Here is a 16,074-nt window from a genome sequence, read left to right as displayed (position 1 = left end):
CTGTCTCTCTCCACTGACTATATGGAAGGAAAGCTTGGAATGGTAAAGCAATGTACATAAATCTGTAAAAATTTGGAAGTGGAAGCTTGGGAACAAAAATTCAGAAGACAGTTCAATAACAATAAAATAAAATCCTTCATATTTTTTTCAAAATGCCTTCAATTGATTTTTCAAGTTTAGAATTAAGCTTTCAGAGTATTCAGAATTTAAATAGCATTTTTGCATTCAAAGCAAAATCCTAACTGATTTCTATTCTACTTCCAAGTACTCCGGTCATTGTTTATGTGATTCTACAAAACAAACATGATGATCTGGGCAAAAAGAAAGTGAGAAATGCTTTGTAAAAAGTCAACATATGACAATTTTAAGTAAAATATGCTGCTTAAGTGGTGAAACTGACCATTACTTTGGAACTATAAAACACAGAGACACAGAGCATGTCATTACCAGTAACATTCAGCTTCATTAACTGCAGGAATATTCTGGCTTGTGCAGTTGCCCAACTCATTCCTCATTCAAAATTTGAAATATATTTAAATTACAACTCTTCGTATGGTTGTTTGTATAAAGTGCATAAAAATATGATCTATAAAGCCTCTGATTAAGTAAACAATGTTGAGTAATTTATGAAAAAGTTGTCAGCATTTCCTATATTACAAAACAATAAGCAGTAACATTATGCTATTTTATGCATATCTCTTTTCTACCCTAAAAGTTTTCAGATATAAACCTGATTTGAGCTGCCTCAAATAGCCATCAGATCAAAAGAAACTGATATAATATCCTGAATTGGTTTTGCTACCAAATAAAAAAGTGAATAAATCTTAAGCATAGGCATATTCTCATAGTCAGTTAAAAATATTAGATATTGTTAGATATATCTTACAGATGGAAGTTTTTGAAGACTGGATTCAAATATTTCCAAGGATTCAACTGTAATGAAATGTAGTAAAATGTTTTAGTGATCAATAAATTATTTCTTCTGCTGGAAACAAGGTTTTCACATTCAGTTATGAATATGATTTTCCATTAGTTGTCTTTTTGCTATTCTGTAAACAATTATTGTTTGCTACCAAAAATTTAAAATTACCTATAGTTGTTGAAGCTGAAAGAAAACATTAATCATTGTCTCTGTCTTACTAATAATGCATCCACAGATGTTCATTACATCCTGTTCTTAACATCCATAGTGAAATACCACTACCTTAGCACATTAGCCTAGATAATCTTAGCATCTGTTCAATTTTTTTCTTGTAACTAATTAACTAACAAAATAAACCCCCAGTATACACTGAGGTGGTATTTTATACCATATTTCACTGTAACTCTATCAGTTTCAAAGCAGCTGCAAAAATACAAACTAAAGAATGGAGGAATCTGATTTCTACTATGCAAATTTTATTGTGTAGGTGAGACTGGTTTTCAGGAGCTAGATTCAGCTCTCAAATTGTTTCTTGCCGACTCTGTACATGAAAGCTAATTAACTGATCTGATCTTTCTTATATCTGTATAAAAGTTCTGTTTTTCTTGACATAAATCACACAAAAGTGGAAAGCACTGAAAATGTGGTCAAAATATAATATATCACAGGAACATAACTAAAAAACTCCATTGATTCTTAACTGGAGGAAAAAGCAATAAAAAAAAAAGTGAAAACATCTATTCAGCGTCATCATATCCTAAGAAGTATGGGCTTTTTCATCTTTGAAATAAGGTCCTTATTTTTCTCAATTTATTACAATGGCAGTACTTCCAAGCAAAATACTCTCCCTTCACTGGAAGTTACAACAGACAGCACTGGAAGATTGCTAAGTAGATTATAAGTGACACTAATAGACACAATTATTGCATCAATAAAGTATTTTTTAACTTCCATTACCTATCAAGACTTTCTTTAAAAAAAAAAAGAATCGTTCCCCTATTGTACACAACAACCTTCCTCACCATCTCCTCTCTAAAAAACAACATTCATCCCTCATTTTAAAATTAGGAAAAATATTTGACTTCTAATGCTGAGATTTTAGAAATTTGAACACACTTCCAAATTTTTTCAAGGGCCGATGTCCCAGTTTGATGCCACTGGGTTTTGGAATGCAGTGCTATGATGGTTTTGGTAGATAATGAAAATACTGAACTTCTTCAAATGGTTATAATATTGGATATTATTTAGATTTCAAATTTTTTTATTGGTTTTGCTGGTACTCTACCATCCACTTTGCAATAGAAATTTGAGCACACAACAAAGAAAATCCATATTCTGTTTAAAATCTATGTTTGTTCAAATTGGAAATGGATTTAACAGGCATTTTGTCCTCAAATTTGAAAAGGAATGGCAAGTAACATAATAATTGGATTTTATTTTAACTTAAGAAGCAAATGCTAGTTTTCTCATATAATATCTGCATACATGGGGGAGGTTTTGTGCTGAATCTTACAGAATATGTGATTTTTCACAAAGTTAAAATAGCAAGTGGCTATCACTTCCTGTTAAGACATCAGTAAAATAAAACTTTAATCTTTTCTTAGAGTTTAAATCTGAAAATGCTGATGCTTGAGATTGTCAGTGGTCATACAACTAAAGTCAGAAGAATCTTGAAATGAGCAGACTTTATATCTTAACTGGATATTTCCTGCATTTTAAGGCTTTCAACATGTACAAGAATTTAAATCTTGTAATGCAATATATACAAAAGATTTCATCTGCATGTTTTTAAAGCCAGTAATAGCAAAAAGAAACAAACATATATCATGACAGCCAATGTGTACTTACTGTTGTACTTAAATACATATATATAATATATATCTCTATACTCTGTTGTAAGTTAATTCAAGAACACATGTTGACGTGGAGAATGACATTACTACTAAGACAAAATTCAAAATAATAACACTATTTATTCAATGTTAATAAAAACTGGAATCAATAGTTTCCTGAGTTGTCACATATGTATTTTATTACATGTATCATTGGAAAGAGTTTTTTTCTGAAAGAGAATATTATTAAAACCATCTCAAAATTTTCACTTGTTTCTTCCCTATTACAAAGCAAGAGTAATGACAACAGCAACTAAAATAAATGAAAAACTGCTCTTACCATGACAGCTGGGCAGGGCTCTGTTCCACCCAGGTCTTCCATCATCTCCCATGATGCATGTTAGTGTAGAGTATCCCTGAAGAACATATCCTGCATCACAGTAATATGTAACAGTGGAACCCAGTTTATAATCCATTCCAAGTCTGGTTCCATTCATTATATTTCCAGGATCAAAACAAGACTCACGAAGTTTTGCTGTAGAGGAAACAAGTGTGAATATAACTCTAAATATAATCCAAAATTAATAAATAATAAATATAAACTAAAACAAATAAAAACAATTATAATCTAAATATTTCCCAGAGTTCCCTTGAGGCCTTCTTTGAGTACCCTGCAGAACCTGTTTTCTTTTTTTTAGAAGGCTTTCCATCAAATATCTTCTCTACTTCATTCTAACAACTGTACAAATTACTATATCATGTCAGAAAACATGTCTTCTGTCCTTTTTTAAGTATAATTCTTATAGTGCTCCATTTTTTTTTTCAGAATTCATTCTGATCAATGATAAAGTTAGATTAAGTTAGATATACAGAAATTTTTCCAGTAGATAAGGCACATCCTAGTTTTAAAATCTATGGTGTGAAAACTGGTAAATGGAGGAAACCAACATGAACAATTTGTTGCACAATAAGAAGTATGCGAACCAGAATGTCTTCAAAATTAATAAACCTCAGGTGAGTTTCTATATGCATATGATGTGATGGTATACATTTTCATAAACATATTTATCCCTCAGTGGATGAAAAAATATAAAAATATAAAAATATTCCCTAAATCTCATTCTTTTATCACTTATAACTATTTGTTTCAAATTATTGAAATAAATTCAAACATATGCATAGGCTTTTATCTTTGCTTCCCTTTTACTTCTATAATGTGAATACCAATGTCCAATAACATATTGAACAAAAATAAATACTCAACACTTCTAATTAACAGCATTATTACGCAGAAGGTGAGAAAAGTAACACATTTAGGAAAAAAATGCAATTTCCTTTAAGGAAACAAGAGTAAATGTATTATGTAGAAGCTGGAGTAAAACAGATTATTTTATGCTGTGCTGGATGAAGTATGGAATAATATATTTTAGCAAGCAGAAGATGGAAATGTCAGACTTTCTTTAACATTTAAGAGTGTTTTGGAGAAAATCAATAGGGAACACTTCTTAATTTTCTACAAGACCAGTGCCAGCTTTCAAATACATCAAAAAATGTTTATTTACCAGGCATATTTGCACTGTGGAACTTTCTGCTACAAGTAGGCATGGTTGCCAAAAGATTATATGAGCATTGAACTTCCTGGAAAGCTTTTTAAGAGTTTTATATAAAAAGACACTTTATCTGATCCTGTCAGTACCTAAAATGAAGTTTCTGAGAAATTATAGATAAGCAGGAGCAATTATTATTTATTTGACTTTTATGTAGTTTGGCCACACATAAACTATTGGTCACTACTAGAGCCAAGTTAATGAACTAAGTACATCCCTTAAGGCCACTTTTATGTTGTAATGTTTCTGAGAGGAGATAAATAAATACATTGTGGTAACATTTGAAGAAGGAAACATAGAATAATTCCTTTTGAATTTTCAATTTCACATCTTTCAAAAGGATGTCAAGGTCTCCTAGTGTGTTTAAAAATTTATTATGATTTGCACATATAATCTACAGAGCATGGTCCAGATATGAAAAACAACAGAGTAACAAATAATAATTACAATACATCTTTAATCATTAAGAACAGGATTAGGTACTGACATTGATTTATATAGGTAGAAGTACTGTGTAGTCTAAAAATAATTTAACACTCATTCAAAAATTTGGATGGACAATGAAAAGTCAAAAGATGCAATTTACTAGAAAGTCTATAAGATATCACATAGATATTATTAATTATTGAGTAAGCCATCCACACATTCATTTGAGAAGTCTGGCAGATCATAGGGCAAATTTCAAACTCTTTCAAGTCTAAATTAGCAAACTTAGGCGGAAAAAAGAAAAAAAAAGGATAAATTAATTTAAGATTATAACGAATACTTTAGAAAATCAATACAAAAACATTTTTTCCTGTTATTGAACCAATATTGATATAACTGCATTGATTCATAATTGCAAGTGTGAAATCATCATTCTTGAGTTTATGACAAAAATAATTCAAAATGTTTCAAAGGTACTTCAGAAGGTACACAGATAAAGTGGATATTAGTCCTAGATGAAAAAAATAGAGAGAAAAAATAATCTATTATGTCTGGCGCAAAAATCAAAAATTGAGAAAAGAATGATCTGTCACAGCACAAATTACCTCTAGGGAAAAAAATACAGCCCTGTAATTTTCTTTTCCCCAAAATTATAGTTGTGACAGACTTCTGAAATTGCTGACTAAACAGTAACAATGTCACTATAGAAATACAGTTTCTTAATACCAATTCTGAAAAATAAAGCCTGAAATACTAAGTACCTTAAAACTACTTCTGCAAATCTGAAGGAACTGCTAAGTGAATTTGTAGAAAAAGTTAGTAAATATTCTACAATGTACGAAGAACAAATCAGATGAGGCAAAAGAATTCTTCAGATCTGGCTGAGAACCAGTGAAAAAAAGACCAAGTAAGAAGGCTCTTTCAGCAAATTTATAAGTGCTCCCAGGAGACAGGAGGGAAAGTTGTTCACCACCAACATCATGTTGCTCCAACTGAGGAACACAAGACATTGATTATCCCTGTAGCTGTTTCCCTTTTTTCCTAACAATATTAGTTGTTGTGGTGTGTTTTATGTTTGTTCAGTTTCCCCCCATTGTTCTCTCAGAAGATCCTGCCCTGTTACCAGTTTGTGTCAATCCCCAAACCCCTCCCCAGTTGTCTTGGTTACTAAATGTATCTTTCTTGTTCCCCACCCCTGGCTGCCTGCCTGTCACTCGACACCCCTGCCTCTTTTTCTAGAAAGTTCGGGCCAGGGTGTCGGGTGATTGGGTTAGGGGCCAGGGTCCCCCCCACAACTGTGTTTGATTGGTTCTCCGATTATGCCAGTCCTTAATGTATCCTTCTCTGATTTGCTATCTTTCACCCCTCCCACCCTCTTTAAAACACGAGGCTTTCCCTGCCTCGGGGCTCTCAGCTTCTTCCTCGCTACCCCCCTGCATCCCCTACCAATAAACCTCCTACCCCGAAGAGACTGAGAGTTGCCTCTTCCTTTCGTCCTGCGACCTTGGAGAATCACAGCGGCCGACGTCCGCAAGGCTTGGCATCGCCTTGGGCACAAGGCCCTGACTTCGTGTTGGGGAAGTGCCTTACTGGCTGGAGGTTGGCTGGACACTCATCTAGCCTGGGTTTTTTGCTTTTTATTCGGCCACCGCTCCAATTAGTATCATTAAGTTAAAAACATGTAAAGGCAGTGGCAGATATAGCAGAGCATCAGAGAAAATGCTGTAATATTACAAAGATATTTTTTCAGTAGGAGCATTTTAAAAATTATTTTCTGTAATAACAAATAATAAGTTATTTGTTATGCCAGGAAATAATTTTTTTCATTGGGCAGTTGAGATTTGGGTTACAGTAACCTTAAATTCTTGTCTGTTCATACCAGGTGCCAATTCCTTCTGTACATAATAAAATTTTGCAAGGTGCTTCAAAGAAATCAGCCTTTACTTCTCTGATAACATTGTCACATCACTGGATCAAGTAAGGCTCTGAAATACAGGCTGAAAACAGTGACACATGCTGTTTCAATCTCAAGTGGAACAAGGAAGTCTCTGTTGAATATCATAGTGTAATGATGCCAAAATCCTCCTGAAAACTAGTATCTCAGTGTGTGGGAAATGTTATTGGAAGGCAAGAGAAGCAAGTGCTTTGTCCAGAACATGATGACTTACCACTACATCCCTAAGTTTCAAAGAGAATAAAGCCATAATAAATTTCTTGGAGATAATATTACAGACATACTAAACTATAGCAAGCATTCAGTAATTATTCTCCAGAGTACCTAATAGAACTAAAGAGCTTTTCCTACATTATAATATAGAAATGAAGTGAGGGAGGGAGAATGGGAATAAAACTCCACCACATGGTTACAGATTAGACCTGGGACATGGGTCAGTCTGAGATTTGGATCTGAAAAATAGGGTCCACCAATGAAGTATAATTTGAGTACCCTTACAATTAAAATATGATTAATGTACCTATAGGGCACAACTGCATCAGTTACAATTTGCATGAAAAATTTATGTTCATCAAATCAGAAAAAATTAGGTTGAAAGTGATGTAGTCATTTGCCCATGCAAATCAGGGCCAATTTGATTAGGTTGCTTAGGCCTTTGTACAGTCCAGTTATGATTTTGAAGGATTCCAATGCCATAATCTAAGGGCAAGCAGTTCCAATGTTTGACTATCAGCGTGATTAATTTTTTTATTAATATGCAATTGAAATTTCTGTTATGTCAATTTGTCAGTCCATTAGCTCTCAGCTTATCACTCTGAGAACCTGAGAAGACTTTGGCTTTGCCTTTTCGACATGCCCTTGCAACACTCCCTCCTTAGGTAGTTGGAGCAAACCCAGTTGGCACAGCTGGTGCCAAATGACCAAAGCTGGATCCTACCATATGGTATGGCATCCATATCATATGATGCTATGCCATGGATATAAATTTTGGGGAAAAAAAAGGAAGGGAGGGACATTTGAAGTTATGCATTTGTCTTCCCTAGTCATCATTACATGTGATGGAGCCTTGCTTTACTGGAGATGGCTGAACATCTCCCTGCCCATGGGAATGAATTCCTTATTTTGCTCTGCATGTATGCATGGCTCTTGTTTTCTATATTAAACTGCCTTTATCTCAACCCATGAGTTTTCTCACTTTTACTCTTATTATTTCCCCCATCCTGCTGGAAACTGGAGTGGCCATTTTCCTGGAAAAACTTCCTTTTGTGACTTTTTCCTTGCAACTCATATTCCCATGTCTCTAGGACTGAGGTTGATAGTCTATCTCACTTCGTGTTCTCTCCACGTCCAGTTTATCCACTGATTGTCCCTCTCTGTCTTTCCAAGTCTTTACTGCCAATGAGGCAGTGACATTTGATGTGATCTGTAAAAACTTACAGCATGAGGATCATTTACACAGGACTTCTGGATCTTTGGCTAACTGTTCAGTATAAAGGTCATCATAAATCACCTGCAGCATAGCTAATTTCTTCAGGTACTGGATACATCTCCTCATGGGGGCCCATTTGCCTGAATGGATTATAACATCATCTTAGAAGGGATAGCTTTTCCTCATGCCTGGAAGGAATCATCTTCAGAGGCCAAGGGCTTGTACCCCATTTTCAATCATTTTGACAATGTCCCCTTCCCTAGAAAGGGATCCCACATGCTGGACTTTTCCTTCTAATTCCAGATTACTGACCCTGTTAACCCAGCATTGGCACAGCCAAAGTGTCTGCTCATTGTATGGTCACTGACTTGCTTATGAGTTCTTCCTCTTACTCCTCCTCTTGTGATGGCCCTTTGGAGTAGCCCTCTTCATCCAGTTCCTCCTCCTTTTCCTTCTTAGGAGGAGTTTCTTTCCTTACCAAACAAGCTGATGTTTGCAATATTTCTGTTTGTGTGTAGGTGTGTCTGATACCAGCATGGGCTGTTCCTCTGGTTCAGTTGCAAGGCCTATCACGGCAGCTGGAGCAGCCAGAGCTCCCGTTGTTTTGTTGTCAGATCCAGAGGCCTCTTCTGCTTGAGGACAGTCAATTATGTTGATTAGGGCTTGGTAGGCCTGGGCCAGGTCCCAGCACATTGCAATGATTTATGTCTCTCTGGAATTGCTAGTGTGACAAGATACTTTCCTCAAATATTTTAGTAGTTTTTGGGCATTCTACACTTGTTTGGGGCTGAACTACCAAAACATTGGAGGTGGACACTGTCCTTGGTACTTGCCTACCCTTTCCCATGCACTCTGTAACTTGTAATGATCCAGCTTCAGGGCAGAACCCTTGGCAGTATCCCTAAATAATTGTTTAACCTCAAGCAAAACCTGAAACACATGCAGGAAACATAGCAATATGAATATACTGGTTTAAACATCTCAAGGATATTCAAAATTCTCAAGAGCTATTGAAATTAGCCTGGAGAGAACGAAAAGGTGAAAGTGAAAGAAAAGGTGAAGGAATGTGTTCCTCCTCATCTGCCCCATATATTGGGTCTCTGATGAGAAAAGATAAAAGGTGTGATTGTTAATAGTTTTCAAGAGGTGGTTCCCTAAAAGTACATATATGACAACCATACTGAGCAAAAATACAAGATTAGTCTCACAAACAGGAATTATTTTATCATATCTTGAGCCAGTGTTACACAGTCCACCAAAATTATATCCTTAATCCAAGCCCCAGAGGTAACAAAAGAAGAACACAGAGAGAAAGTAATACATAACCCAATTCTCAGAACAAGCACAACAACTCTGACTCCAAATAAATCAACATTGTGACCAGTGACTATTGATTAACAAAATGGATGATTAAAACAAATTTGCTTAAGCACACTCTGGTCAGACCTGCAGTCAACCTGCCAAAAAGGACTGTCGAGTTTTAGCCCATTCAGCAACTAAGGACCATACAACTGCTCATTCAATGAGATCCACAGTGGTATGGGGAGAGAACTGAAAAGATTGAATTGAGATGATCTGTAGATTGAAATGAGATGGTTTAATAGTTTAAATAAAATGTAATAATAATAACAATAATAGAAACAATAATAAACTGTAATGGAAGGAAAATTTAAACAAAGATACAGACATAAAACCTCAGAAAAGCAAGTTCTGTAAAAGCAAAAGAATTGCTTATGACCAACTGACTGATGCCCAGCCAGCACCTAAGTAGGCTCTCTCAGTCCAGAATATCATGTTGGAAAGGTGGGGTCAGGTGCTGTGGCTGTGTTCCCTCCCAGCTTCTTGTGCTTCCCCAGACCCCTCACCAGCAAAGAAGTATGAGAAGAGACTGTCTCCATAATAAATATCCTTCACGCTCAGATTTGTAGAAAGGAGAAACACTTTGATTCCATGACTCTAGACTTCATTCAACAGTACAGAGAAAAAATATTGGACTCTTTAAAAATAATTTATTTTCTTGTTCTTCAGAAGTTCTGTGATCTCCCTATAGCACTTCTATCTGCATTTTTTATTTTTCAATTTAGTAGAAGAAATGTATGTAAGTGAACTGAAACATCATACATCTGGGCTCACCATCAATATGGTTGAGACCTACTTTTAACTTTTCAGGAGTTGCTCATACTGTGGAGACAACTTTCTTGACATCTCTAGGATCCAATGACTGTAGGAAAGTATAAGGAGGCTTCATGGGCTTTATGAAGCACTAAATGCATCATTCTTTCCCTTCTATACCTTTGAAATAACTAACTGCTCTCAGAATAAATGGAGAAGAAAATAAGATCAAGGAGGTCTATATCACCCTTATTTTATTTCTGATTGTCTTTACAGAATATTTTCATGTTCATTTAATAGCAAATATTTCTGTTTCTCAAGCCATGCAGAGGCAGTTATGAAAGTTCATATTGGTTATATATTTTGCAAGTCTACATTTTCTTGTTTACTGTGCTATGACCTCAGGCAGATCTGAGACAGGTGGACAGCCCTACTATGGTCTATCATATAAAGGTCTAGCCAAAATAGTGTTTTATTTTCAATATTGGACTCTTAGATTCCAGCATGTCATTTCATCTGACAGGACCTTAAATGCACCTAAATCAACATGACCTTCTATATAAAATAAAAAAATAAATTAAATTCTAGATTATATATATATATATATATATATATATATGTATATATGTATATGCTGTTAAGTTATGCCACTGCAACATTATTTTTGAAACCTGTATACTGCTGCCTCCTATTTTTTCACAGAATCACAGATTCATAGAATAATTTATGTTGCGAGGGTTCTTGAAGATCATCTAGGTCCAAATGCTCCTGCCATGAGCAAGGAAGACCAGGTTGTTCAGAGCTTCCACTAGACCAGGTTGCTCAGGGCTGCATCCATCCTGGATTTTAAAACCTCCAGGGACTGAGAGTCCACAATCTCTCTGGGCACCTTGTTCCAGTGCCTCACCACCCTCACAGTAAAGAATTTCTTCTTAATATCTAATCTAAATCTGCCCTCCTTCAGCTTAAGGCTATTCCCCCTTGTCCTATCACTACATGCCCTCATGAAAGGTGCCTGCCCAGCCTTCTTGTGAGCCTGCTTCAGACACTGAAAGGAATCATGCATTCAACATTACAGGTAAATGAAATCATACTAGAAACTTTAAGTTAGCAATCTTATAACATTGTACTTGTATGAATTGAGTATTCACATTATCACATTCTCAGGCAAACCAAAAACATTACCAGGCAGAAAATTATGAGAATTTAAACCAAAATTTGCACTCATGCATTGAATGATGTAAATATAGAGAAAAATAATTTTATTTACCTTTGTATTCCAGATGGAATCCAGTAAAACTAACAGATCCATCACTCCGAAAAGCCAGATGCATGGTATTTGAACTGCTCTCTATCCTCTCTGGCAGTTTGCTGTCTTGAAAGCTACCAATCAGTGGGCTGTTACTGTCTGGCCCATCATATATATAAAGAAAATCATAATTTGGTTCTATACTGAAGCTAGAAAACAAAAAAGAGAAATATCAGATGGAATATGCTTTGCCTAACATTTTCACTCTTATTAGCTTAAATTTGAAATTTACTATCATTGTTTTAATAAAAGGAAAAAAAATCCCTCCACTGTCAGAAAAAAAAATGGTTTGTAGAAGTGTCTTATTAGCAAACACAGAAATATTCAGTCTTTTGGTTCACACCTTAGAAACAATAATTTCCTGCTAGCCAGAAAAAAAGGAAAGCTTTTTAAATAGATAAAAAATAATAACATATTCCTAAAGATTTAGAAAAATAAACACCCTAGATCGATTGGAACCCTTGGCAGAAATGCTTTATGATATAATGCGCTCGGCTTTCAGCCAGGTTCAACACTTTCAGACAGCCAGAGGATGATCTTCCCATATCTCTTAGAGCAAGAAGAATTTTGCCTATGATCAGTTTAAATAAAAAAGATCAAGTTTTGAAACCTCCTATTTTCTTCTGAACTACATTATTAACTACATTTGATAACTAACTTAGTTAGTTAAATTCAAACTTAATTTTAGTTAAGAGCAGAGAGTTAACCAATTTTACTTGTAAGATTGTCCCTGCACAAAAAGAAAGTTTTCTAAAAAGGTAGTTAGTAAGAGGATGAAAATCCGATCTATTATGTCTCTACTTGACAGTAGCCCCTCACTGAAATAAATGTAGGCATTGAAGACCTGATAGAGCTCCCCTTTTAACTTTTGGATTATTTACAATATATTTCCTTATAAAAGAAATGTGAAAGTAAAAAGTCAACAGCTTTGATTACTAAAGTGCCATAGTTCACCTTGAGTTTAAAAGGATTAGCTGGAATAAGTTCCACTCAAAAGACTATATAACAGTACTTAGTGGAGTATTCAGTGTTTCTCACTCTAGGTCAGTCTGTGTGTCACAAATGAGGCAATTCTCAGTAAAGATGCAATCTGCTTTGACCAAGACTAAGCTTCTGAGTTTCTATCAAAAATTCATAGCAACAGACCAAATATTGAGATTTTTTTTAACTTGGTATTTGGGATCTATAAACTGTTCATAGTATCTGGATTCACACTGCAAAACATTTTTTTTATTCTAAGATGGAGGATCTCATATCTAAATGTAGAATATAAAAAGCAGAATACTCTTAAATATATTGAGCTCATGATTAAGCTAAACCAACAAAGTGCTAGTACACAATAGAAAGTTTCCTACCAACTTACAACTTTCTGAAATCACCAACAAAATAATTATACTGTTAATTATGTAAATATAATTACATGATTAATTTCCTTAGGATAGATTCACCAAAACACATACTATGTTATTGACCACCAAGAACAGACAACTATATGATCTACCTCTCTAAAGAAGTCATCACATTAACACTGGTCAGAACCATATAGACACTATCATAGAACACCCAGCATAAGAAGAACTTAAATTTGATGGGACATCATAAGTACCACTTTTACCTTTTCTGTGACATATTTCCTAGTTAGGATGCATAATTTTCACACATAATAGATATATTAGTTTACATCATGTGTTACAAACAGTGCAGACAGCAGAAGTTCCTTTGTGAATTCTATTAAGCTCAATTTAGTCTTCTATTGTAATAAAAGTCTAGAACAATTCTATTTAATAGCCAGAACATCAGGAAGTACCTTGAGTGTCCTGAAATTACATGGACTAATAAAACTAAATTTAAGGACTACTTTTGAAATTTTGCCTTAATAGCAGATGTCACATACAAGTAGATGAATCAATAGTTTTCATCATTAAAGACCATCCTGGTTTGCAGACATTTCAATGAGTTAGTCCATGCCACCTTCTCAGGAACTGAATCTTAGTTAAATTAAGCACCATCTACGTCAACATTAGCCAGTGTAAACAGAGTGCTTTTGAGGAAACAGCAATGGGATTCCAAGCTCCACCTGTATGTGTATTGATGACTCTGACATATTTATTGTAACTTTTAACAAAGATAATAGTTACTAATCCCTTTGATAGTTATATTAAGTACACATATATTACCCTACAGAAATCTAAACAATAATAAAGTTATAATAATGAAGCCAATAATAAAGTTATAAACATGACTTTAAAATTTTTAAGTAGAAGCTTACCTGATAAATGCTAACGATATAACATAATCACTATTAACATTGATAGTCCAGTCACAATCTCTGCTGTGGGGATACGGATGAGGGAAGTTTGGTGAAAGTATAAAACCTGATGAGCCAGTCAGGTTTCCTCCACAGGGAGCTGTGAATAAAAATAGACTGCACTTGAGGAAAGAAGGTAAGAGACAAAGAGGCAAGTAGCAGCAATCTGTTCACTTGACATTTAGTGTCCTCCAAAAGTTAAACAAGTGAGGTATTTACAAAGTCTTAATAGAAACAAACAAAAAACATATTCACATTTTGCCTTAGACAAACACTAATACTACTATGTGAAACTCTTGCTTTTGAAATCTGTCCTTTTGATTGCATAGCATCATTTCAAGGTTTTTTCTGAATATACTGTGAACTTGAAAAATGCTCTGGCTACATACATAAAAAGACTTGACCAGATAAGTTTTCCTCTTTCTACTTCTTGTTAAAGACATTCTAAAAGAACCTCCTTAGGCTATGAAACATGATACTTACACTGATAATGTAATTATCTGCCTTTTCACCAGATAACAGTGATTAGTTCAGATCAAGATGGATAAAATATAAATTAAATTTTAAAAAATATTCAAGTAATTGCACTTTTCAAACTCAGAGATAAATAAAATAGCATTAAGCACAATCAGAGTAAAACAACCACATTTTTCTATGTGATTTTGAGGTTCCCAAATGTTGTGGGGTTTCAGTCCAGCAAAATGAATAGTAAAAAAAGAAGGAATGTGTAATGAAATTTGTTCTTCAGTATTCCTTATCTGAGACTTCATGTAGCACTAGAGAATAATTAGGTTTTCTAAAGATCTTCTTTGAAAGAACTTCTTATAATATTATTCAAAAGATCCCAGATAAGATTTATAAGGATTTATATTTTTGAGTTTTAATTCTGCTAAGTGATCATCTGGGCCTAGGAAGGTAATTGATTATTCAGGTCTTCTGTGACAGAGATTCTGTGAGCTCTAAGGCTATTTAAATCTTTTAAAGAATCATATAGATCATTGAGTGCAACCACAAACCTAACATGGCCAAGTCCATCACCAAACCATATCCACATCTACATGTGTTTTAAATACCTCCAGGGTCAGGGACTAAGCCATTTCCCTGGTCAGCCTGTACCAATGCTTGGTAACCCTGGTGATGAAGAAATCTGTCTTTATAGCCAACCTAAACCTCCCATTGTGCAAATTGAGGCCATTTCCTCTCATCCTGTCATTTGTTACTTGGGTGAAGAAATGAACAACACCCTCAATACAACTACATTTCAGGTGTTTGCAGAAAGCAAGAATGTTTTCCCTGAGCCTCCTTTCCCCTAGGCTATACACTGTCAGCTTCCTCAGGTGATCTTCATAATGCTGTTATCTGGACCCTTCACCAGCTTTGTTGCCCTTCTCTGGACTCACTCTATTACCTCAATATCACCAGCACCGAGTACAGGAGGATGATTGCTGCCCTGATCATGCTGGCCATACCTTGCTGATACAAGCCAGGATACCACTGGGTTTCTTGTGGGCGTCTGGGCACACACTGGCTCATGTTTGGCCACCTGTCAACCAATGCTCCCAGGTCCTTTTCCAATGGGCAGCTTCCCAGCCATTGATCCCCCAAGCCTGGAGTGCTACATGGTGTAGTGCAGGACTCATCACTTCACCCTTTTGAACCTTGTAGCAGTGGCCTTGGCCCATTGATCCAGCCTCTCCAGATCCTGCTGCAGAGCATTCCTACCCTCCGGCAGATCAACACTCCCGCACAACTTAGTGACGCCAGAAAACTGAGAGTGCGCTCAGTTGCCTCATCCAGATCATCAATAAAGAGATTAAACAGGACTGGCCCCAGTACTGAGACCTGGGGAACACCACAGGTGACTGGCCACCAGCTGGATGTCACTCCATCCACCCTGACTCTCTAGGCCCAGCCATCCAGTCAGTAGCTACCCAATGAAGAGTCCAGTGAACCTGTCCAATGAATAGCCAGTTTCTCCGTGAGAATGATGCTGGAAAAAGTGTCAAACATTTACCAAATGCTGAATAGTTAACACCCCCTGAGCAGGTGTCCTTGTCATACAAGGAGATCAGGATGCTCATTCAAACACTACCTTTCATAAACCAATGCTCTCTGGGCCTGATCCTCTGGTTGTTCTGTATATGCTGTGTGATTGCACTCAAGAGGATTTGTACA

At 35.5% G+C, this 16,074-nt stretch overlaps 1 protein-coding gene across 1 annotated transcript in view; it reads right to left on the bottom strand.

The window, feature by feature from the left end:
- CSMD3 (CUB and Sushi multiple domains 3) overlaps positions 1-16,074 on the bottom strand; it is a 595,264-nt gene that overhangs the window by 159,609 nt on the left and 419,581 nt on the right. The window contains exons 29-31 of the mRNA XM_036400790.2: positions 13,861-13,999; positions 11,553-11,740; positions 3,095-3,289 (exon numbers count right to left, since the gene is read on the bottom strand). Coding sequence (XP_036256683.1) covers positions 3,095-3,289; positions 11,553-11,740; positions 13,861-13,999 — 522 coding nt within the window. The remainder of the gene's footprint in view (positions 1-3,094; positions 3,290-11,552; positions 11,741-13,860; positions 14,000-16,074) is intronic.

This window comes from Molothrus ater, chromosome 1, assembly GCF_012460135.2.
Source record: "Molothrus ater isolate BHLD 08-10-18 breed brown headed cowbird chromosome 1, BPBGC_Mater_1.1, whole genome shotgun sequence".
Classification (NCBI taxonomy): Eukaryota; Metazoa; Chordata; class Aves; order Passeriformes; family Icteridae; genus Molothrus; species Molothrus ater.
The sequence above is the reverse complement of the archived record's forward strand: the minus strand, read 5'-3'. Positions and strand labels throughout refer to the sequence as shown.